Genomic DNA, 22,838 nt, shown 5'->3' on the forward strand with positions numbered 1-22,838 from the left:
GGGAGGACCACCCGGCGCCCGCCCATCTCCGGCCCCTCCGGACCCGCTCTATCGAGACGACGGGGACGCGGCGTCCGGCCCCCTGGAGACCAGTCCCCAAACCCAACAAAGCCTAATGGCCAACTGGGCCAGCGTGATCCCGGGGTCCTACCTCAGCCTGCTACACACCCCATCAGACTCCGCCTCCTTTGCCACACCTAGACCAGGCTTCCAGGTTCTGGTTCTTTGCGCCAACCTCTGCTCTTCACCCCTTTTAGAGGGTAACACCCAGCAGTCCTGCCCGCTAGCCCCTACAGACTCTGGCCCAACCTGGCTACTCTTGTTTTCTGTGCAATCACCAAACAGTGGCTAGGAGACCCCCGTCTGCTCCCACCCACTCCCATCCATTCTCTGCACAAACTTTAGAGTGATATTTGAAATCTGGAGGCGCCTGGCTGGCTGGTTCAGTCAGTGGAGTGGCTCAGTCAGTGGGGCATGCGACTTTTGATCCGGGGGTTGTGAGTTTGAACCCCACGTTGGGTGTAGAGATTACTTAAAAATAAAATCTTTTGGGGAATCACTGGGTGGCTCAGCGGTTTAGCGCCTGCGTTCTGCCCAGGGCGTGATCCTGGAGACCCGGGATTGAGTCCCACATCGGGCTCCCTTCATGGAGCCTGCTTCTCCCTCTGCCTGGCTCTGCCTCTCTCTGTGTCTCTCATGAACAAATAAATAAACTCTTAAAAAAATCTTTTGGGGCGCCTGGGTGGCTCAATTGGTTAAGCGTCTGCCTTCAGCTCAGGTGTGATCCGAAGGTCCTGGGATAGAGCCCAAAGATGGGCTCCCTGCTTAGCGGGGAGTCTGTTTCTCCCTCTCCCTCTGACCTTTCTCCCTGTGCTGTTTCAAATAAATAAAATCTTTAAAAAATATAAAATTAAATAAAATTAAATAAAAATAAAAATATAAAATAAAAATTTTAAACATTTTATTTATTTGAGGGGGGAAGGGCAAAAGGAGAGGAACAAGTAGACTTCTCACTGAGCAGGGAGCAATACTCGGATGGATCCCAGACACTGAGATCATGACCTAAGCCAAGTCAGACACTTAACCAACTGAGCCACCCAGGCGCCCCTTAAAAATAAAATCTTTTTTTTTGTTGTTAAATTTTTATTTATTTATGATAGTCACAGAGAGAGAGAGAGGCAGAGACATAGACAGAGGGAGAAGCAGACTCCATGCACCGGGAGCCTGATATGGGATTCGATCCCAGGTCTCCTGGGCCAAAGGCAGGTGCCAAACCGCTGCGCCACCCAGGGATCCCCCAAAAATAAAATCTTAAAAAAAGAAAAAAAGGAAATACAAATCTGAATGTATCTACTACTCCTTTAAAACTTTCTACTAGCTTCCCATAATGATTCTTGGCATGACCTGGCCCCTGTCCACATCTCCAGACAAGTCCTTCATTCTTCCTTGCTCCCATTCTACCCTCTTGGCCTTTACACACATGGTTCCCTCTTCCTGGAATGATCTTTCCCCTTTAGGACTGGTTGGTTCCATCTGATTCTTGATGGTCAGCTCACTTCTTCAGAGAAGCATTCTGGACCTGCTAGGTTCTTCTTAGATGCCTTTGTCCTATGAGCATGGAGAAAGAAGCAAGAAGTGAAGTGATTCAGAGCACAGATTTCAGGACTCAAATCTCAATGCCATTACATTTGGAGCAACCCTGGCAGGTTAGTCCATCTCTGCATTCATTTTTCTCATCAGTAAAGTATGTATAATGATAGTATTTTCCTCATGAAGCTTTTGCAAAAAGTAGACATGTGTAAGCCTTTAGAACACTGCCCGGTGTATAGCACTTGCTTTGTAATGTTAACTCTGGTTATTTAGGACTCATTATTTCTTCATCTTTATGGAACATTCCAGAACAAACAGTTGTATAAATAGAAGGCAGGAACTGCCTATAGACTTCAGCATTGTATCTCAAGCGCCTGGCACACAGTAGGTATCCTCAAATAGTTCTGACCCACCTTGCTCTGGTCTGTCTTACTTGCAAGCATCTCTACCCTTGAGCAAACTAGACTGTGGCCAAACTAGGAGGGCAGCTGACCTTTGACCTCTGTTGAACCCTTGTCTGACGTCTAAGCTCTCTGCTCCTTGGAAGCCTTCTTGAGGAGAAAGGAAACCCCTTAGGTGGCATCTCAGACTCAACTCCCGGTGTCCCTCTGGCTGGTGGAGACCTTGCCCTGGGGGAAGCAGCTTCCTTTTCCATTGTTATGCGGAGGAGTCTAGCTCTCTCCACCCTTACTCCCAAAGGGATAGAGGCTTTTCCTTTGCATAACCAAAAGCCCAATAAAATTATTTTTTTCCCTTCTCAAACAAAATAATGGTTTCCTCCCAAAGATTAATCAGAAAATAATTGGATATCTCTTAAAACCAGCTGGTTCTGATTCTCCTCATTCCAGATCCTTCCTTGCTTGGAGCACCTGGAAAGGTTGAGGCTCCTGGCACTGGGGGAGCCCTGCAAATGGAAGCCTCCTGCCCAGAGGGGCCTCACCAGACCTCCTGGACTCACGGAGAGATCCAGCTCCCCACCTATGGTCCTCTGCTGGCTCCCTTTAGTAAATGTGGTTGTTAGGGGGTGGTGTGAGCTGCCAGCAGGAGCAGGACCCCACACAGATTTATTTATTTATTTATTTATTTATTTATTTATTTATTTATTTATTTATTTATATTCATGAGAAACACACACACACACACACACACACAGAGGCAGAGACACAGGCAGAGGGAGAAGCAGGATCCATGCAGGGAGCCTGATGTGGGACTGGATCCTGGGTCTCCAGGATCAGGCTCTGGGCTGAAGGTGGCGCTAAACCGTGAGCCACCTGGGCTGCCCACAGCTTTCATTCAACTTCCAGGCACTTCTCAGGTTTATCTGAGCCAAAGAAAAAGGAAAAACTTTCATAGCCTTGGCTGCACAACCTCCCTGCCTCCTGAGATGCTCGTCTGCACATTCCTGATCTGCCTCCCATCCCACACTCACGACCTCTCACACAGATCTCTGTGGTATCTGATGCTCTTTCATGTAATTCATTCTTACACACATTCATTGGCCAGGTGTCAATTAAAGGTTAGTTATATGGTATGCACTGTTCTAAATCACAGGGATAAATTGGTAATCTGACCCAGCCCCTCCCCTTCAAGGAGTTGCTGACACTGTCGTGGGGAGAAATAGATCAGTAAACAGAGCACAAAAGGAGACATGCTGAGGGAATCTGGGAGAGGCATCGGTCTGTCTCCCGATCAGGTCTCACTCTCTTGGTAACAATTTTCCACCTGTTACATTTGCAGTCTCTCTTTCAAAACCTTTCAAACATTACCACACACACACACACACACACACACACACACACCCCTAGTAGGGCCTGCCATCCTAAGATCCTGCCTTTAGTCTGCCTCTGCCTTGGTTTCTCTCTCCAGAAAATAGGCACACTCCTGCTTCCTTTTCCCCAGGAATGTTGGAGGAAGTGAATGAGTTAGGAGATGGGACTCGGTTTCAACAGAACAGGAAGCAGCGAAGAAGCTCTTGCTTTGGCTGAGCTCTCACTATCTGTCAAGTGACATGCTAAGCTAGGGGTCATATATGCATTATATCCTTTGATCCTCCCCCCAAGCCAAATGGGGGTTAGAAACCTTAGCTCCACTTTGCAGGTAAGGAACTAGAAGCTGGGGTAGATGGAATGACTCGTCTAAAGTCATGTAGTGGGGCAGCTCAGTTGTTAGAACATGTAACTCTCCATCTCAGGGTCATGAGTTCAAGCCCCACATGGGGCATAGAGCTTACTTTTAAAAATAATAAAAAAATAAAGTCACATAGCAAGTGAACAACAGAACTGAGCCTTGAACCCCGATCTTCTGGGAAAAGGAGGGGAAGCTCAGGGTGACTCTGCACAGAGTTGGGATTTTCGATGCTATTGCATCAGCCTGGTTTCTGCCCCCCCATCCTTAACTGCAGCCCAGGAAGGTGCAGACTCACCTGAAGGTGGCTGGGGCTGGGCACTGCTCTGCCTGTCCGTTTGGCTAGTACTGATGGGGCATCTATGAAGTACCAGGCCCTAGGCAGAGGTTTGCAGATTCTGGGCTCCTGAAGTGTAAGGCTGGGCCAGGAGGGACTCCCTGAGGAGGCTAGGCCCTGCCCCCCACCTGCCTCGGAGCAGAGTTGGGGGGGGGGAGACGTTGCCTGGTGCCAACCATGTTGCTCTTGGATGACAGCTGGGCCCAGGGAACACTGGGGCTCTTGTGCCGAAGGGCTGCCCTGAGCCCCTGCTCAGGCCCGATTCCAGACCAGGCCTGGCTCAAGCCCTGTCCCCTGAGCCAGTCCTGTGCTTTCTTGTCTTCTTTCCTTCATTTCTTTCCTTTAAAATGATTTTTATTTTGAGAAAGTTTTAAATTATATAATAAAAAATACACAGGGCAATATCATACACTTGCTACTCAGAATTGATGATTGTTATTATCATTTTTTTTCTAACCCCTTTTCACCCTGGCTTCTCTCACAGACTCCAGGGAGGTCTGGCTTGGCTTGTCAAAATGGAGGTGACTCTGACAGCAACTAAGTGGTGAAAGGTTGGGTGTTATGGCCAGACAGATGTAGGTTTGAATCCTGAAAACTTGGGACCTTCCACAAGTTGCTTAACATTAAGCCTCAGTTTCATTTACATGGGACCTGATCCTGAGACTCCAGGATCATGCCCTGGGCTGAAGGCAGGTGCTAAACCGCCGAGCCACCCAAGGATTCCCACTAAGAGTTTTTCTATGAGGACCTAGTATAATGATGTATTAAAGCCCAGGCCAATGCCTGGCATGTAGCCCAGGCTTAGTAAAAAGTGGCCAGTAGGGACACCTGGGGGGCTCAGCAATTGAGTGTCTGTCTTCGGCTCAGGGTGTGATCCTATGGTCTCGGGATCGAGTCCCACATCGGGCTCCCTGCATGGAGCCTGCTTCTCCTTCTGCCTGTGTCTCTGCCTCTCTGTGTGTCTCTCATGAATAAATAAATGAAATCTTTAAAAAAAAAAAAGTGGCCAATATTAATAATAGCAGCTTTGGGTCTAGGTAGGATCTACTCAAATGTATGGGTAACACACTTTTGTGACCAAGAAAGAGGGACTGTTAGAGTCAACCTTTTTCCAGACCCTATATTTCCTCATTCCCCACCAGTTGGGCATATTTAAGTCCAATTTCTACTTCAGAACAACAGTCAGGAATTGCAGGCAGCCAGGGCATTGTGGTAGAGTTAGGGAGCCTGGTGCTAATGTTGGCAGCCTAGAGAGCTCTCAGGATGGCCCCTTGGACTAAGCCAGATGGAGGGGAATGGGCTAGAAGGAATCCAAGGCTCTTGCTGGGATAGTCCTGGTGCTTCCCAGAGTCTCAGCAGCACCCTTGGCCCTCTTGTCCACTGGTCTCAGACCCTGTGGGCCCATGTCTTGGGAAGCTTTCAGGGTTTGCCACACTCAGCCCTCTTTAGACTTGGGCCTACAAACCTCACACCTACTGGGGCTTGGCACACATATATTTTTGGAAGAGAGAGGGGGCCAGGACAGCTGTGAAGCGGCAAAGCTGGGCAGGAAGGGTTATGGGGCTGGTAGTCTGAATCAGGAAAGAAACCTCAGTGGAGGCTTCTCTACCTTGCCTGATGGCCACCTGGACCATATAGGATTTTGGGCACAGAAAAACCAGAAAACCCAAATGGCAGGGGCTTTAACAAAACAGGTTAATTCATCACTTATTAGTTCCAAATCTGGAGATAGGTGAAGGTGGGTCTGAAATCAGGGTTGAGATCTTTTTAATTCTCTATACTTTATCCTAATGGTTACAAGATGGTGGCTTCAGCTCCTGCCATTACATTTGTGCTCAGGCAGGAGGAAGGAAGAAGCCACAAAAGAGGGGCAGCCCTGGTGGCGCAGCGGTTTGGCACTGCCTGCAGCCTGGGGTGTGATCCTGGAGACCCCGGATCGAGTCCCACGTCAGGCTCCCTCCATGGAGACTGCTTCTCCCTCTGCCTGTGTATCTGCCTCTCTCTCTGTGTCTATGAATAAATAAATAAAATCTTAAAAAAAAAAAAAAAAAGAAGCCACAAAAGAGTTGAATCTGTATCCAGCAACTTCTAATTTTATCTCTTTGGCAAGACTGTGATATATTGCCACCCCTAACTGCAATGGAGGTCAGGAAGTTCTACTAGAAAGAACAGGTGACTGAGCATTAAGCAGGCCCTGTGTCATCAATCTTCTCTTCAGTGCCAAAACAACTTCTTTATTATTATTATTAAAGATTTTATTTATTTATTCATGAGAATAATAACAGAGAGAGAGGGAGACATAGACAAAGGGAGAAGCAGGCTCCATGCAGGGAGCCCAATGCAGGACTGGATCCTGAACTCTGGGAATCACACCCTGAGCTGAAGGCAGACACTCAACCGCTGAGTCACCCAGGCATCGCTATTATTAATATTATTATTATTATTTTATTTATTTATTTATTTATTTATTTATTTATTTATTTATTTATTTATTATTTTTTTAAACTAAACTCTACCCTCAATGTGGGGCTCAAACTCACAATTCCCAGATCAAGATCTGCATGTTCCACTGACTGAGCCACCCAGGTGTCCCACCAAAATGACTTCTTCTTTTTTTTTTTTTTTTAATATTTGTTTATTTATTAGAGAGAGAGGGAGAGAGAGCGCAAGTGCAGGGTGAGGGGCAGAGGCAGAGGGAGAAAAATAATTTCTATCGGACTCCCTGCTGAGTACAGAGCCTCATGAGTCTGAGATCATGACCTGAGCTGAAGTCAGGTGTTGGAGGCTTAGCCCATTGAGCCACCCAGGCGCCCCTAAAATGACTTCTTTTTTTTTTAAATTTTATTTATTTATTCATGAGAGACACACACACAGAGAGGCAGAGACACAGGCAGAGGGAGAAGCAGGCTCCATGCAGGGAGCCCGACATGGGACTCGATCCCAGGTCTCCAGGATCATGCCCTGGGCTGAAGGTGGCGCTAAACCGCTGAGCCACCCGGGCTGCCCTCCATGACTTCTTTAAAACAGATTTAGGGGCACCTGGATGGCTCAGTCAGTTAGGCCTCCAACTCTTTTGGGTTTGGCTCAGTCATGATCTTGAGTTTGTTGGATGAAGCCCCACATAGGGTTCAGATTCTCTCTCCATCTTGCTCTGGCTTGTGCTCTCTCTCTCAAATATATACATAAAATCTTTTTAAAAAGTTATAAAGCACAGATTTAACTAACTCACTCTTCAGCTTTAACTGCTCTCTCCCTCCCCGCCACTGGTATCCCTAGCTCCTCAGCCTAGCACTCATGGCTCTTCCAGACTGACCTCTACTGCTGTCTCCTGTCCCAGGGTCTTCCCTCTCCCCGGAGATACCTGTTCTGTGTTCCAGCTGCACTGAGCTGCAGGCAGGCCCTCCTGAAAGCAGCTGGTTGGCTCACACACCTTGGTGTCTTTGCACTTGCTGTTCTTATTGCTGGGAGTGTCCTTCCTTTGGCCTGCCTTCCCCCATCCCTTCCCTCCTGCCATCGCAGCACCAGATGCCTGCCATTCAGCTTTCTGGACTCCTCTCAAGCGCTCCCTCTTCTCTGAGAACCTTCCTGACCACCTTGAATTGGACATCTAAACACTTTTCCTCTCTCTGAAAACAACTCTTCCATTTTCCGTGAGATCCTGGCAGTCCCCTACTCCCAGTCTACTGGGATTTGGGTGGAGCCAACTTCTCCCTGGTTCCTGTGGAGGGCATGTGCCCCTGGACTTGGCTACTGAGAATATTCCATCCCCCAGCCTAGTTCTTTAATGCTCTTGGTAGTTCTGTGAATTTAAACTGGCTGGGGTTTGTTTCTACTTTTTTTTTTTTTTTTAAGATTTTATTTATTTATTCATGAGAGAGAGAGAGAGAGAGAGAGAGGCACAGGCAGAGGGAGAAGCAGGCTCCATGCAGGGAGCCCGACGTGGGACTCGATTCTGGGTCAGGCCCTGGGCTGAAGGCGACGCTAAACCACTGAGCCAGAGCCACCCAGGCTGCCCTGTTTCTACTGCTTTTAGCTGAAAATCTTGATACACCCTGAGGGACCTAGCTCCTGCCAGTCTCTTTCTTTATCTGGTGACATAAACTCTTTCTTTCAAAGTGATAAGCATCATCTTGCCTCAGGGCCTTGGCACATGCTTTCCCTCTACCAGGACCATCCTCTCCCCCAGGTATCCCTGCTTATCCATGGGCTAATTCCTATTCAGCCTTCAAGTCTCAGCTTGCATGTCACTTCCTCAGAGAGACCTTTCCCGCCCTGCCCCCAGCCTAGGCTCAGTCCTATGCTCTAGCTACACTGGCATTTTCCTTTACAGCATTTTATCACAATTGGAATGAGTTCTTCTAGGACATGAAATTGTGTCTCATTCCAGGGTTATGGCGTACAGAAAGGGCTGAGGAAAAATACATTTCTGTTTCCACACTCTCTAGAGACCTGTGTCCTGTCCTAACATCCCTCTGCCACACTACTCAACCTCTATCAGATTTTCTGACTCTCAGGACACCTGGGTAGCTGAGCGGTTGAGTGTCTGCCTTTGACTCAGGGTGTGATCCTGGAGTCTGGGGATCGAGTCCCACATCGGGCTCCCTGTATGGAGCCTGCTTCTCTCTGCTGGTGTCTCTGCCTTTCTCTGTCTGTGTCTCCCATGAATAAATAAAGTCTTTAAAAAAAAATTTCCTGACTCTTCAATATTTTCATTAAGATGCAAGTAACAGATATCCCAACTCAAATGGGCTTAAGCAAAATAGTGAATTTATTAGCTTATGTAATTTTAAAGTCCAGGGGTAGATCAGGGTTCAGGAACAGTCCAACCAAGATTCATTCCCTCTTTTGCTTTCTTCCCTCCACTCTCTGGCAGGTGCTCCCCAAGAGGTGACAAAGAAGGCTACCAACAGCTCTAGGCTCAAAGCCTTCCCATTTGGCAACTCTTTCCCAATTGTTCAGCAAAAGCCAGGTGGGTGGAGGTCATCTTGACCCAGACCCCATCAGCTGAGGGTAGGGTTCCTCAAGAAAGTAGAAAGGTGGGCAGCCCTGGTGGCTCAGTGGTTTAGCGCCACCTTTAGTCCAGGGTGTGATCCCGGAGACCCAGGATTGAGTCCCACGTCAGGCTCCATGCAGGGAGCCATTTCCCTCTCTCTTTCTCTCTCTCTCTTTCTGTGTCTGTCATGAATAAATAAATAAAATCTTAAAAAAATAAAGAAAGTAGAAAGGTAAGTAGATACCAGGGGGCCCAAACAAGGTATGATTCTGGAAGCCTTTCTACATAATAAACCATTCCCACACATGGTGATTTAAAACATTTAGCATTCCTCACAATTCTGTGGATTAGGTGGGCTCAGCTTGGCAGTTCTTCTGATGGTCTCTTCAGAGGTTGCTTATGCTTGTGGCTCCCATGTGCTAGATGGTCTAAGATAGCCTCCTACACATGCGTGGAGCTGGCCGATGGCCTCTCTCCACACGGTCTTTCATCTCTACTTGGTCCAGCCCAGACTTCCTTTTACAGTGGTAGGAGTGGAAGCTGCAAGGCCTAAGTTCTAGCCTTGGAAGTTTGCAGTGTTACATCACTGATCAGAGCAAGTGTCGAGGCCAGCTCAGGTTCTCCATCTTGAAGGCCTGAGTGACAAAGCCACATCACAAAAGCATACAGATGCAGGGAGGCAAAGATTCAGGAGAGGACATTACTGAAACAATTTACTGTACTTCACAGATACTCTCTTCTAGGTCCTTGAACTTACTCTCCTCCCAGCTTGGGTCCTTTGACCCTGATAACCACTGGAGTCTCAGCTCCTTGAAAAAGTCTTTCTGTGGGATCCCTGGGTGGCGCGGCGGTTTGGTGCCTGCCTTTGGCCCAGGGCGCGATCCTGGAGACCCGGGATCGAATCCCACTTCGGGCTCCCAGTGCATGGAGCCTGCTTCTCCAGTGCATGGAGCCTGCTTCTCCCTCTGCCTATGTCTCTGCCTCTCTCTCTTTCTCTCTCTGTGACTATCATAAATAAATAAAAATTAAAAAAAAAAGTCTTTCTGTGAAATCCTAGCAATGGTCTCTACTCACTTTTAACTTAGGCATTAATTGACTCAATCACTAAGCAGTTAATAAAGCAATTACAGTCCTCTACTGAGCACCAGAGACTCACTATGATAAGACCCGCTTACTGCCCTCAAAGTGTTTCTAGTCTAAAAGTGGAGACAGGGAGTTGAACAGATCATAACATAGAATATTGTTTGCTTAAGATTTTATTTATTCACGAGAGACACTCAGAGAGGCAGAGACACAGGCAGAGGGAGAAGCAGGCTCCCTGTGGGGAGCCTGATGTGGGACTCGATCCCAGGACCCTGGGATCACCACCTGAGCCAAAGGCAGATGCTCAACCACTGAACCCCCCAAGTACCCCCCCTTTTTTAAGATTTTATTTATTCATGAGAGACAGAGAGAGAGAGAACATAGTATATTAAGGGCAGTGCTAGAGGGGGCAGGGCATCTGAGAGCACAGGACAGCCAACTTAGCCTTGAGGGGTTAATGATCCTCTTGGGGTCACTGGGTTGATAAGAGAAGCTGGAACTTGTATTAGATAGTACTCCTGGTCATGTTAGAAACCCACCTTAAATTGCCTTAAGGAAAGAGAATACTGACTCACAACTAAAAGTCCTGAAAGTATTGATTTCAGGCCTGATTAGACCCAGGTGCTCATTAAAAATCAGTCATGTCTCAACTCTCAGCTGTTTTCCTCTGTGATGATTTAATTTTCATGCAGATTGTTTTTATGTGTCGACAAAGATGGCTACTAACAGCTTCAGACTTATTCTGATTGCCCAGGCTTGGGTCCCTGGGAGTGGGGTCAGTCTCTCAGGACTACAGAACTACAGGTGTAAGAATGGAAGAGCGATGTTACCCAAGGGAAAAGAGTAAAAGAAAGTCTGATGAGTAGGGTGGCCATTAAGTGTCCTCCTAGGCAGGTGAGTAAATTACAGCCTTCAAACAGTATCTTTTGGGAATGAAGGGTGGGAGGTGGAGATAGCAGTAGAGTCTTCCAAAGTATCAAGAATGATAGCAGACATGCTAACAAAGACTTGAAAACATGGGGGTCAAATCCCTCCATGGCTACTTCTTGGCTGTGTAAGCTCTTTGAGATTTTGCCTCAGAGCTTCTACTGTGAAATCAAGCCTTTTTGAGTTGTCTTGAAGGCTAAATGAAAGATCAAATACAGGGGCTCAGGAAAAGTCATCCTACTCTCTTCAGTCTTTAATCAAATAGTAAGGTCTCAGGGCTGATGTACTTTGCAAAAAAGGAGCGTTCTCCACCCAGTAGCCACCAGGGTCATTGCACTGTAGGATTGACGCATTTACAGAACCGCCTCAGGTTTCTTCTGAGTATTGGAGCCTATGGACAGATGAAGCAGTTTTTGCGGAGGACAGTGAGCCTGGGAGTGCCAGAACAGGGACATGCTTGCCTTCTCCGTAATGTGGGCTGGGCACAGGGCAGAGTAGGTGAGGTTGTTAGGTGGACAGATGGCCAGAGGGAGAAATTGTTTTTCTTCTATTTGACACCAATGGCAGCTAAACAGAAGGAAGGTCTGGTTAGGGATGGGAACAGCTCATCTGGTAGGGACCCCTGTGAGCCAAGAGCTTTTTTTGTTATCTGCTTTGGGAAGAACTCTTAACGATACACTATTATCTCTTCAGGACTTGGGCTCAAACTGTGATTTCTTCCAACTTCCACCTGACAGAAGATAGCTTTGGGTCATATGAAGTTGGTGGCAGGGCTTAGACCAATACCCCAGGCACTGAATTCTAGACCAGTGTCCCCCATGACATGCTTCATGGCTGCTCTATAGCATACACAGCTCTGTGTCTGCACTGAGGGGTTATTACATCCCAACTTGCTTTTCATCCAGCTCTGGGTTAAGAGCTTTACACACGATTCCATTGTCTTCTCCTTAGGTGTCATTGGCTGCAGAACCTGAGGTCTCTGAGGTGCCTGGGATAAGCTGAGGTTCCCTAGCAGTGAAAGGTGATTTCTTGTTGGGAGCCCAAGGAAGAACCACCTCTGGCCAGCATGCTTCCCTCCCTGCTGCACCCCAATCAGACTGAATTAGGTTTCCAGCATTTCATAAATCGTTGTGCCAGATGCCATTTGCCTGTGGCCTCACATCCCCAGGGAGACCCAGAACTTACTTAAGGCCAATAACATAAGTAACATTTACATAGTATCTATCATATGTCAGATACTTTAATGTTCATATGTATCTATTCTTTTAATTCCTCAAATAATCCTATAAGGTAGATATTAATGTTCCACCTTTAGGTACAGGTCAGCTCACTGAGATCACACAGCCCTGCAGAGCTAAAATCTGAACCCTGGCTGCCCAATTCCAGAGCCTGAGTTTTTGCTGCTACACTAGACTGCCTCTCCAGGGCTTATGCCTCTCCTTCTGTGAGACCTTCCTTAGCTACCAGGGCTTATGCCTCTCCTTCTGTGAGACCTTCCTTAGCTACATGGGCAGGAGTTCCCTCTGATGTTTATCTGTTGGATTGGGCATTGTGGGTCCTGGGCACTGACATGAGAGACCATTCCAGGATAGAGAAATTCAAACCTGATCTCAGGGATGCTCAGAGTAAGAGGGGCCCTGATATTAAGTTGATATGAACCCTTGGGCTCAAATTCCCATGTGCCACAACAATGTTCAAAATTAGAAAGACTGACAATACCAAGTGCTGGCAAGTTGGTGAGTTGATAGAATCACAGTGGAAAACCATTCAGTAGTATCTAGACAAGCTAAACACACATTTATTCTATAACGCAGCAATGCCACTCCCGGGTCTATGTGTGCATGTGCACACCAAATGACACAAGCAAAAATTTTCAAAAGAATTTTATTTATAATAGTTCAAAACTGAAATAACCCAATTGTCCATCAACAGAATGGTTTAATTGTGGTATATTCATACAATGGAATACTACTACACAGCATGAACAAAAATGAACTTCTGACACACACAAAAACATGGATGAATCTCGCAGGCATAATACTGAGCAAAAGAGGATGTGATTCCATTTTTATAAAACTCAAGAGCAAGCAAAACTAGTCTACGGTGATAGAGGTCAAAACAGTGTTTACTTCTGGGAGATAGTAACTAGGAAGGGGAATGACAGAAACTTCTGAGGAGCTGGCAATGTTCTGTATCTTGATCTGGAGGGTGACTGCCCAGATGTATACACATATGTAAGGATTCATCAAACTGTACTTGAAAAATTGGAGCACATTATGAAATGTAGCTCAGAAAGTTAGGGAAAGAGCGGTATTTCAAATAAAGACAGTTTCTGGATACGGCTTACACAAGCAGTTACTTTTGCCCATCCCCATCCATTCTTCTCCCTTAGTCTCCTGGAAGGAGCCCCACACTTTCTTCTTTTCTCTTCCAGTCAACGTGTTTTAAGTAGAGCTCACTCTTTCCCAGGGCCCCAAACCAGGACACCATTTCCCCTAGTTGCAGTCATTAGTTTAGGAATCAGAATAGGGCCAAACTAGCTAATGAATCAATCCAGAATTTTTTTGGGGAACTAGTAGGTAAAGATGTTCTTTCTGTACTATAGTTGCCTATCTATCCTGGATACAAGCCTGGAGCTGCCAGTGGCCATCTTGCTAACTTCCAGAGAAAGAGGCCACACAGAGGAAAGCTGAGTAAGACTAAATTCTTCCTGAAGGGACACCTGGGTAGCTCAGTGGTTGAGCATCTGCTTTTGGCTCAGGGCTTGATCCTGAGTCCCGGGATCGAGTCCCGCATCGGGCTCCCTGCATGGCACCTACTTCTCCCTCTATGTCTCTGCCTCACTCTCTGTGTCTCTTGTGATTAAATAAAATCTTAAAGAAAAAAATTCTCCCTGAAGATACTGTCAGAACCTGGATCTATCCATCCCTGTATCGAAATTTTTCATTAGGTGAATCAATAAATTTCCCTTTTTACCTAATCACTTTGATTTCAGTTTCTTACAGTTATAACTGGAGTCTAATATACTGGAAATCTTGGATAAAATATTGAGAAGTATGAGGGGGAGTTTGGAAGATAAAATAACCACTGAGCCTTGTCCAGTCTATTTTATGGTTGCTTGCTCTGTGAGACCACAGCCCTGTTAGAAGTTGGGTGGGGGCAGGCCCAGGGGTCCTGTGGGAAGGTATTTTCTTTTTTTTTTTTTTTTTTTTTGGGAAGGTATTTTCATCCTTGTTTGGAAAGGGTTCTGGACTAGGAATCTAGAGAACTGGATTCTACTCTCCATTTTGTTGCTTCTTGGTGGCAGGTCCTTGGGCAAAATACTATATACATCTTTGAGTCTTTTCTATAAAATGGAATATCATTACCTTGCTCAAAAGGCAGTTAGGCAGATCAAATGCAGCTTTTTCATCCCCTTAGGTGAGTTAGTGCCTGCATCCTGGGCATTCTTGCTGCACCCTGTATGACCCTCTATTGCCATAATAATCTTTTTTTTTTCTTTTGATAATAATCTTTATAGTATTTCTCCCCAAGGGCAAGAAAGTATTCATTCCTGTACCCTCTTGCCAACAGAGCTGGGCACACAGCTAGTAGAGACTCCTGAATCTAGACTAAGAAGTCTTATGGGCTAGGGGCTCATTATCTGGCAGCCTACCCACCCTTTTCCCCTTCATTTCCTTGCCTGATAGATGAGGCTGATTCTGACATCCTGGATAAGGTAGAAGGACTCCAGGGAAATTGCTGAGACAGTCTAAGCTTTGGATGCTGGGAGCTGAGAACCCACCATGGGGGCTATGTGGGGCCTTTCCCAGCTGGTCAAAAGCAGGTGCTCAGGAACAGTTTGCTGAGTGAAGAATGGGGGCTGAGGCTGCCTGGGTACCCTCCTCAGATCTGGCTATCTGAAACAAATGTTGGACAAAGGGCTCCTAAGGCCATCACACTTCCCTAGCTCATTTCTGGGTCATAGAAAAGCTTCCTGTAAGAATCTCTAGGCCAAAAGTTGATGGAACAAACCTAGTTCTGAGTAAGAGCTGTGTAGGAAAAGGCCATCTTTCTTACCTATACCCTCATTCATGCATTTGTGCATTCATTCAACAAATAGTTCAGGACACACCACTCCACATTAGAGAAGTGGAGATGAAAGAGGTTAAGGCTCAGTTCTGAAGGGATTAGCCTGGAGAGAGCCATATTGGACATAGCCTCCATTTTGGCTTTCTTGTTGGTCTCTTGTTCTTCTCCCCTGCATCTCTTTTCCACTTAACAGCCAGCCAGAATGATCCTCTCAAAGAAAGTAGATTCTCGGCTGAAACCCCTTAAAGACTCCCATGAGACCCTCTGTACAGGGGGAGGCAGATAAGTGGATGAGGTTGTACTAAGTCTGGGAAGGCTTCCACAAGGTTGCCAAGCAATTCAGATGTTTATCTCTGTTCCACCTCTTAAGATCACTATTTAAAGCCCCAGGAATCTGAGAGGGGTGAGGGTAAGTGGTCAAGACACACATATTAGATCCAATGGCATTATGGCACCAAATCTCAGGTCTGTCAAGCTGCAGTCTGGCTCATGGATAAATTCTTTATTTAGACCAAGAGACAGAGCATAAACACGCGTGCGTGTGCGTACACACACACACACACACACACACACACACACAAATATGTAAAGGCATTTCACAGGCAAAGGGATAGGCAATGGGGGGAAGAAGCCACGAGAGCAGCTAGGGGCCTACAATGGTTATCATTTCTTGGAATTGCTGCTTAAAAGCTACAAGGAAAAACCCACTCCCAGTGAAGTCCCAGGCCATAAAAACACAGCAGAGTTGGAAAAGTCTAAGTTTGGGGCCTGGGGAACATCTTTTTCCTCATTGCAGAAATCTGTACCAGTTCTCCTTTCTTTTCCTGGGGGTCCTATTCTGTTCCTTGGTACCCAGGAATCTCCTGGTGGATGATGGGAGAGGGCTAGCACCACAGCAACCTGGGCAGGTGATTTGCTGCATAAGGAGGAGAGGGCTAGTAGAGCCAAGGAGCAGCAATGAACCTTTGAGCTGGCTGGCATGAGGCAATTTGCCTTTAAGGGCACAGAACCATCAAGGGAACTTCCATGTGGGGACTTCCCCACATGACCCTGGGTCAGAGCACCTCTCTGATAGAGGAGGGGAAAGGCTCCCCCTTGAAGCTTTCTGTGAGCCCACAGGGTACTGAAGCCTCCTCCAGCTCTAGCTTTTCCCCAGTTGCTGCAGATCCTTAGCACCATTCAGGAACTGTGGAGAAGGGGCAAGAAGGACAGCACTGCTCTGCCAGGACTGTGTCATTGCTCCAGGAGGAAACTTCACAGTGGGCAGACAGCTGTATAACTGGCCAGTATCTGGTCCCAGGTTCAGGAAAGCCTGTACTTTTGGGGGGAATATGGAGTGTCATATTAGCTCCAAACTTCCATGGGGTAGCCACTTCCATCTACCCTTTGCCACCTAGGCCGAGGTCTGGTGTGAAAGCTCCAGGTTTTATTGGAGCTGCCTAGAGCCCAGGGAGAGCTCAGTTCTTTAGCTGCAGAGACTGGTTCAAAACTGACCTGCAGATGACAGACAGGCCTGGGGCTCATGACATGTGGCCCAAGGGGACTGGGGAAGGGGAAAGGCCTCCAAACTACTATCTTGTGAGGCCCCGAGTCCTCTCAAGATCCACCCCCTTCCCTTGTCCTGACCTACAGGGTCCATCCAAAAAGGGAAGAGCAGGGGTGTATTTGCCTGGACCAATCAGAGGCTATCTGTGGCCCACTCCTGCCTTAGGTCTATGTGTTCTCCAGGTATAAGAAACGAGGAAGAGGGAGCCAAGAGCTGACCATGGTAACGGGAAGCTGGCTCATGGCTGGTTCAACCTGGGGTGCTGGACAGAAACATCTCTAGTCTTCCAAGGTGGCTGAGTCTTTCTCAATGGGCTGCCTTTGCATTGGAATCTGGCCCAGGGGTGATGCCACTGTTTTTGGTGACCTGTAATTTGAGAAGGAATAAATGCACAGGATCAGTTTATGGTGGTTGTGAAGGTGTTCCAGGTAGTTTATTCTAAGGATAGTACAGCTCTTCCAGGGCCCTAAGAGTAATAAGGAGGGCAGCTCTCGTTTACTGAGGGCCACTGCATGCTAGGCACAATGATGGGTGCTTTGCTTCCAGCATCATATTTCATCTTCAAGGCAACTCTACAAGGAGATAGCACCCCTTTTATATATGAGGAAACTAAAGTTCAGAAAGTATAAGTCATCTGCCTCCAGTAAGCTTTTTTTTTTTTTCCCAAAATGTTTCCTCCTAGTAAGCTTTTTATTTATTTACTTAAAAGATTTTATTTGTTCATTCATGAGAGACACAGAGAGAGGCAGAGACATTAGGCAGAGACAGAAGCAGGCTCCCTGCAGGGGGCCTGATGCAAGACTTGATTCTAGGACCCTGGGATCATGCCCTGAATTGAAGGCAGATGCTCAACCACTGAGCCACCCAGGCATCCCCCCAGTATGCTTTTTAAAAGTGTGGTTGATTCCGGACGGCAGCCCATATCTCCACTCTACCAAGCCATTTATTCTGATTACAGGGCCCTATATGACCTGGATAGTACAGACTGACCATTTCCCGCCTCATACTAAGTCAAAAGTAGCTCTTCTGTCACTCTTATCCCACTCTCTGGGCATCTAGCAACACCTGTTATTATCTTATTTGTTTATGAATTTGCTTAGGATCTGCTTCTATCATTAGACGGGGATCCAAAAAATCAGGGAACACTACTGGTCTTGGATCTTACTGTAGTCCTAGTGCCCCAAACAGGGCCTGGCACAAAATAGGTACTCAATAAATATTTGAGTGAATGAAAGCTTATCTTTAATAGTTGCCCTTTTTGGTACTAGCAGAATACATATATTATCTCTAACTTTCATGTTATCTTGTAGGGTGAGGATAATGAGCTCCATTTGGAATGGCAGAGCAAAATGAATGTGCTTTGGAATTAAAAGATTTGAATTCTGGGTTTATCTCCATGTGACTAGCAATCTTGGGAAGTCACTTAACCCATCTGACATTAGGTTTCCTTGGGTTGGAAAAAGGGGGTTTGTATGTCTATAGTTCACAGCTACTATTGCAATTCAACAAATTGTAGCTATAATCTCACAGAAAAAAAAGTGGAGGTTCAGAGAGGTTTACTAACTCACCCAAAGTCACATAGCTGAAAGTGTAGAAAGAAAACAGTAAACACCAGCATTCTCAAGGTGGGGTAGCCCCAGGGAAGGGCTCTGGCTGGTCTACTGGCTGGTCTACTGAAATTGCCACCACTCAAGATGCAAGGAAAGTATGCTGAAATGGGAGTGAGCCCAGGCTAGATTGCACAGGCTTGTGTCAAGTCCATATCTAAAATAAGCCTAATGAGTCCTCCCAATTTAAAAAATATATATAAATAAATAAGAAGATCTGCTGCAATACGGGAGGGGAAACTTCAGGCAGAGAGGACCAAGGACATTTTGACTCTAATATTCTGTTTCCACCATCTTTAATTCATTCAGCTCTGTGAGCAATGCAGAACATATCACCAAAGTCAAAGAAATCATTTCAGACTTGCTTGCTTGAAACTGTTTCCTCATCTGTAAAATGGGGATATTCCCATCTCAGAAAGTTACATAGTAGCACACTGTCCACACTATCCAGTTCCCTTCTGAGAGGAAGGGACAGAACCATGTGAGTCCTCCCCGGTCAGACCATAGAACCTTATGTTATATGGTGCTACAACCTCCTTATAAGCATGATGCCCTGGAGGAGTGTCCTGTGAGCCAGACAAGACTTGAATTAGTTTGAATTATAGGTTCTGCCTCATACTATCACTTGAAATCACTATTCTGTCTGTTATAATAACCCCTTCTTCCTAGGGCTGTTGAAGGATTACTAGACAGAATTTGCTTGGCATGTGCCCTGTAACAGAACAGGGGTGCAAAGAATGTTAGTCATTTTCAAGGTTATCATGAACAGATGACTGATTCTTTTTATCTCTTCCCTTCAAAGCACTTATCATAATTTATAATTATTGGTTGTTTACTTGTTTATTGTTTGTCTCCTTCCATCAGAACGTATGGTCAGTCATGAGAGCAGGGACTGGATCTGTCTTGGTGTTCAATAAATTTTTGATCAATGTGCAAACCTGGTCATATTTGGTAATAACCCATAGAGGGAGCTCTTGCCATAGAATTGATGGCAGTCAAGACTAGGTTCGTTAGGCCAGTGGTGGGGGAAAAAAAAGCTTCCCTAGTGAGACTGCTCAAGGGCAAGAAATCTAAGTATTTTAGGAAACCATCAAGGAAATTGTCTATGCTTCTCTACTAAAACCTTCAGCCCAGTAGGTCCAAAGGCTGCAGGGAAGCTGATGGGAGAAAAACTTAGTGGAGACACTTCTTCATGTTAACTGAGAAAAGGCTGCCAGGATTCCATTTTCACAAAGGAATATCTGTTTTGATTTAGAAGCCCTGAGTTCTTGTTGCAGATCCTTGAATTTCAAAGGACAATTACTCACTGGTTCTTGTGTTTGAAGCCGCTGACATGAGCTTGATACTGTTCTATGGAGTTCAGCATTATCTTACACGTCTTGCAGGGGTAGCCCTTCCCAGCTGAAACACACATAAAAATCAAGATGCTTAGTTATCCAATAAGAAGGGACCTGGGGACTACTGCTTTTGGCAGTAAATGTCCTTCTGAGGATGGATGGTGGGGTAAGGTTAGGTGGTTGGCCCTGAGGAGAATCCCAGAGGCCTCAATGCTCAGGGGGCACAGGGTGCCTATGTGCTTCCTGGGGTTGGGAAGCATCCTGCTGCATGCCCAGCATTGAACCTGGTCCAGAGTAGCTGTCTGCTGAGTAAATAAATGATTGACAGAACAAAGAGGTGACATTTGGTATAACTGTCTTTTCTACCTTGACTGTGCTAAGTGGTCTCATTAAGGATTCCCCTCACTGAGAAATCTCTGGGAAATTTCCACTCTCCTCGTGCTTGCAATAACCGTAATTAATGAGAATGCCTACTATGAAAATTAATCTGACTTTCTACCTTGGGGCTCACAGACACCCTTACTACCAGGGCTGATTCAATGACAAAGTGGTCTTTGTTCATGTGGTCTAGTAGAGAGCATGGGTCAGGAACCAAGATATGGTTGGAGCTGGACTCCTGGCTCTGCTTTCATGTGATCTTGGCTAAATCCCTTCCACTTTCTGATTCTCAGCTTTTCTCAACTATAAGCCAATTACATCATAACTTATAACCATAACACTTATAATAATAAAAAGCATATTATTAACCAAGTACCTGATATAGGCCATGTATGCTATATAATTTTGTCTGGCCCCCATGACAATCTTGTGAGAATCATTACCATTATTTTATAGATGAGGAAAATAAGGCATAGTCACATGCCTAAGAACACAGAGTTAGGAAGTGACAAACTTAGGCTTGACAGGCCATAAAGGGTGTACTTATTCTAGCATGCCAAACATTAGCTATACAAAAAAGGCAGCTGTACACATAACTTTAAGAGCTGTCTAGTTCTGATACTTTTCTAATCATCTGCCATCCTAAAGTTTCACAATTCTGGAGTGAGATCACCTCGGCTCAAATCCCAGCTCTATCATTTCTTACCTGTAGGACCACAGGCCAGTTACTTAACCTCTCTGAGATTTGGTTTCCTCATTTGTAAAAGTGGGGCTTCTCTGAGACTCAGGTTCCTTACCTATAAAATGAGGTTAATATTAGTATCAACCTCATAAGGTTATTGTAATGATTTAAGTAAAAGCATTTGACACATAGGAAGTGCTCAACAAATGAGAGCTTTAATCACTAATATAATTTTACTCTTATGGGTTCAGTGCATAACTCTTTATGAGAGTATCTTTTTTTTTTTTTTTTTTTTTGAGAGTATCTTTTAAATAGCCTTCCAACACAGCTGTTGCTACTGTGAACACCAATGATCTCTATTCTAATACGCTAGCCAATGCTCCCAGTGACATTTGTTTCCTTTGTATCTTCGGGTATTTCCCAGAAGATATATCCTTAAAAAAACTTAAGGGGAAAATTACTGCAATCAGAATTCAGGTCCTTTTTAGACATTTATGGCCAGGATTTCCAGAAGGCTTAATCTTAGACCCTCAGCTCTTCTCTCTCTAAACTCTCTAAGGGGTCTCATTCATTCCCCTGACTTCAATTACCACCTAAAACATATGAAATTACCAATATTTAACAGTTTCTGACCTACTAAATGGAAGTATGTCTAACCTAGAACTCCCCTGAGGTCTAGACCTATATATCCAACTGTCTACTTGGATATCTCATGGGCATCTTAAACTCAAGCTGACGAAACCTGGTTATCTATCTGGTTGCCTAATTTTGACTAGTCCCTTTCCTTTACTTCCCACATTTTTTTTTTTTTTGGTAAAGATTTTATTTATATGTAATCTCTACACCCAACATGGGGCTTGAACTCACAACTCTGAGATCAAGAATTTCACACTCTACTGACAGCCAGCCCTTACCTCCTACATTTGATGGCCAAATCCTGACAATTCTACTTCCAAATAACTCTTGAATCCATCTACTTCTGTCTATCTTCTCCACTGCTATCTTAATCCAAGCTCTTCTCCAGTATGAAATTACTACAATATCCCCATTGCTGGGGTCTTCCCACCCTTCTTCCTCCCTGTTCCAAAACATTCTCCACTTTGTAAGCAGAATAATCTAGTAATGCTTAAACTTAAACTGTCAGTGGCTTCCCAACACTCTTAGGATAAAGGATCAAAACCTTAACATGATCAACACCATGACTGGATAATCTCCCCAGGATAATTTTGCCCAACACTATAATCCTTATGCTCTGGGAAGTCTTCATTGATCCTTGCTCCCCTATCTTAGTTTATTCCATTTATTTCATTTCTTTTTTTTTTTTTCCCAAAAGATTTGTATATTTATTTTAGAGAGAGAGAGCATGCACATACATGTGTGCACAAGCAGAGTGGGGGACAGGCAGAGGGAGAATGAGGGAAAGAATCCCAAGCAGACACCCCACTGAGCATGGAGCCAGATGTGGGGCTCAATTCCAGGACCCTGAGATCATGACCTGAGCAGAAATCAAGAACTGGTTGCTTAACCAACTGAGCCACCCAGGGGCCCCCCACTTTTTATTTATTATTTTTTTAAAAAGATTTTATTTATTTATTCATGAGAGACACTGAGAGAGAGGCAGAGGCATAGGCAGTGGGAGAAGCAGGCTCCCTCTGGGGAGCCTGATGTGGGACTTGATCCCAGGACTCTGGGATCATGACCTGAGCTGAAGGCAGACACTCAACCACTGAGCCACCCAGGTGTCCTGCCACCCCTCACCCTTAAAGAAGATGTATTTATTTATTTGAGAGAGAGCAGGGGAGAGGGGCAGAGAGCATCTTAAGCAGACTCCATGCAGAGCACAGGGCCTGATGGGGGTTTCGATCTCACAACCCTGAGATCATGACTTTAGCTGAAACCAAGAGTCCAATGCTTAACTGACTGCTCCACCCAGTTGCCTCATTTTCTTTCTTTTTCTTAATATCTTATTTTTAAGTAATCTCTACACCCAAAATGGGTTCAAACTTAACAACCCTGAGATCAAGAGTTGCACATTCTATACTGACTGAGCCAACCAGGTACTGCATTTGTTTCCTTTTCTAAAGCTTGTCACATTTGTAGTTATTTGATTAATGCCTATTTTCTCTCCACTAAACTCTAAGCTCCACGAGAACATGGAATATC

General features: G+C 45.5%; 1 protein-coding gene and 1 long non-coding RNA gene across 6 annotated transcripts in view; both read right to left on the minus strand.

The window, feature by feature from the left end:
• Positions 1 to 1,122: 1,122 nt before the first annotated feature.
• Positions 1,123 to 9,664, minus strand: LOC144312553 (uncharacterized). Its single transcript, XR_013378052.1, has 2 exons — positions 9,381 to 9,664; positions 1,123 to 1,608 (listed from the first exon to the last, which is right to left on the minus strand). It is a non-coding gene; the product is annotated as an uncharacterized LOC144312553 (long non-coding RNA).
• Positions 9,665 to 12,922: 3,258 nt separating this feature from the next.
• ZNF346 (zinc finger protein 346) overlaps positions 12,923 to 22,838 on the minus strand; it is a 36,042-nt gene continuing 26,126 nt past the window's right edge. For 4 of the 5 annotated variants that reach the window (XM_077895426.1, XM_077895424.1, XM_077895423.1 and 1 more), the window contains 2 exons: positions 19,586 to 19,679; positions 12,923 to 17,037 (listed from right to left, as the gene is read on the minus strand). In XM_077895426.1, coding sequence (XP_077751552.1) covers positions 16,950 to 17,037; positions 19,586 to 19,679 — 182 coding nt within the window. In that variant the 3' untranslated portion in view covers positions 12,923 to 16,949. Of the gene's footprint in view, positions 17,038 to 19,585; positions 19,680 to 20,699; positions 20,791 to 22,838 lie in introns of all 5 variants that reach the window. The other variant, XR_013378053.1, reaches the window with a different exon arrangement.

The sequence above is a fragment of the Canis aureus genome, chromosome 4 (assembly GCF_053574225.1).
Source record: "Canis aureus isolate CA01 chromosome 4, VMU_Caureus_v.1.0, whole genome shotgun sequence".
Taxonomy (NCBI): domain Eukaryota; kingdom Metazoa; phylum Chordata; class Mammalia; order Carnivora; family Canidae; genus Canis; species Canis aureus.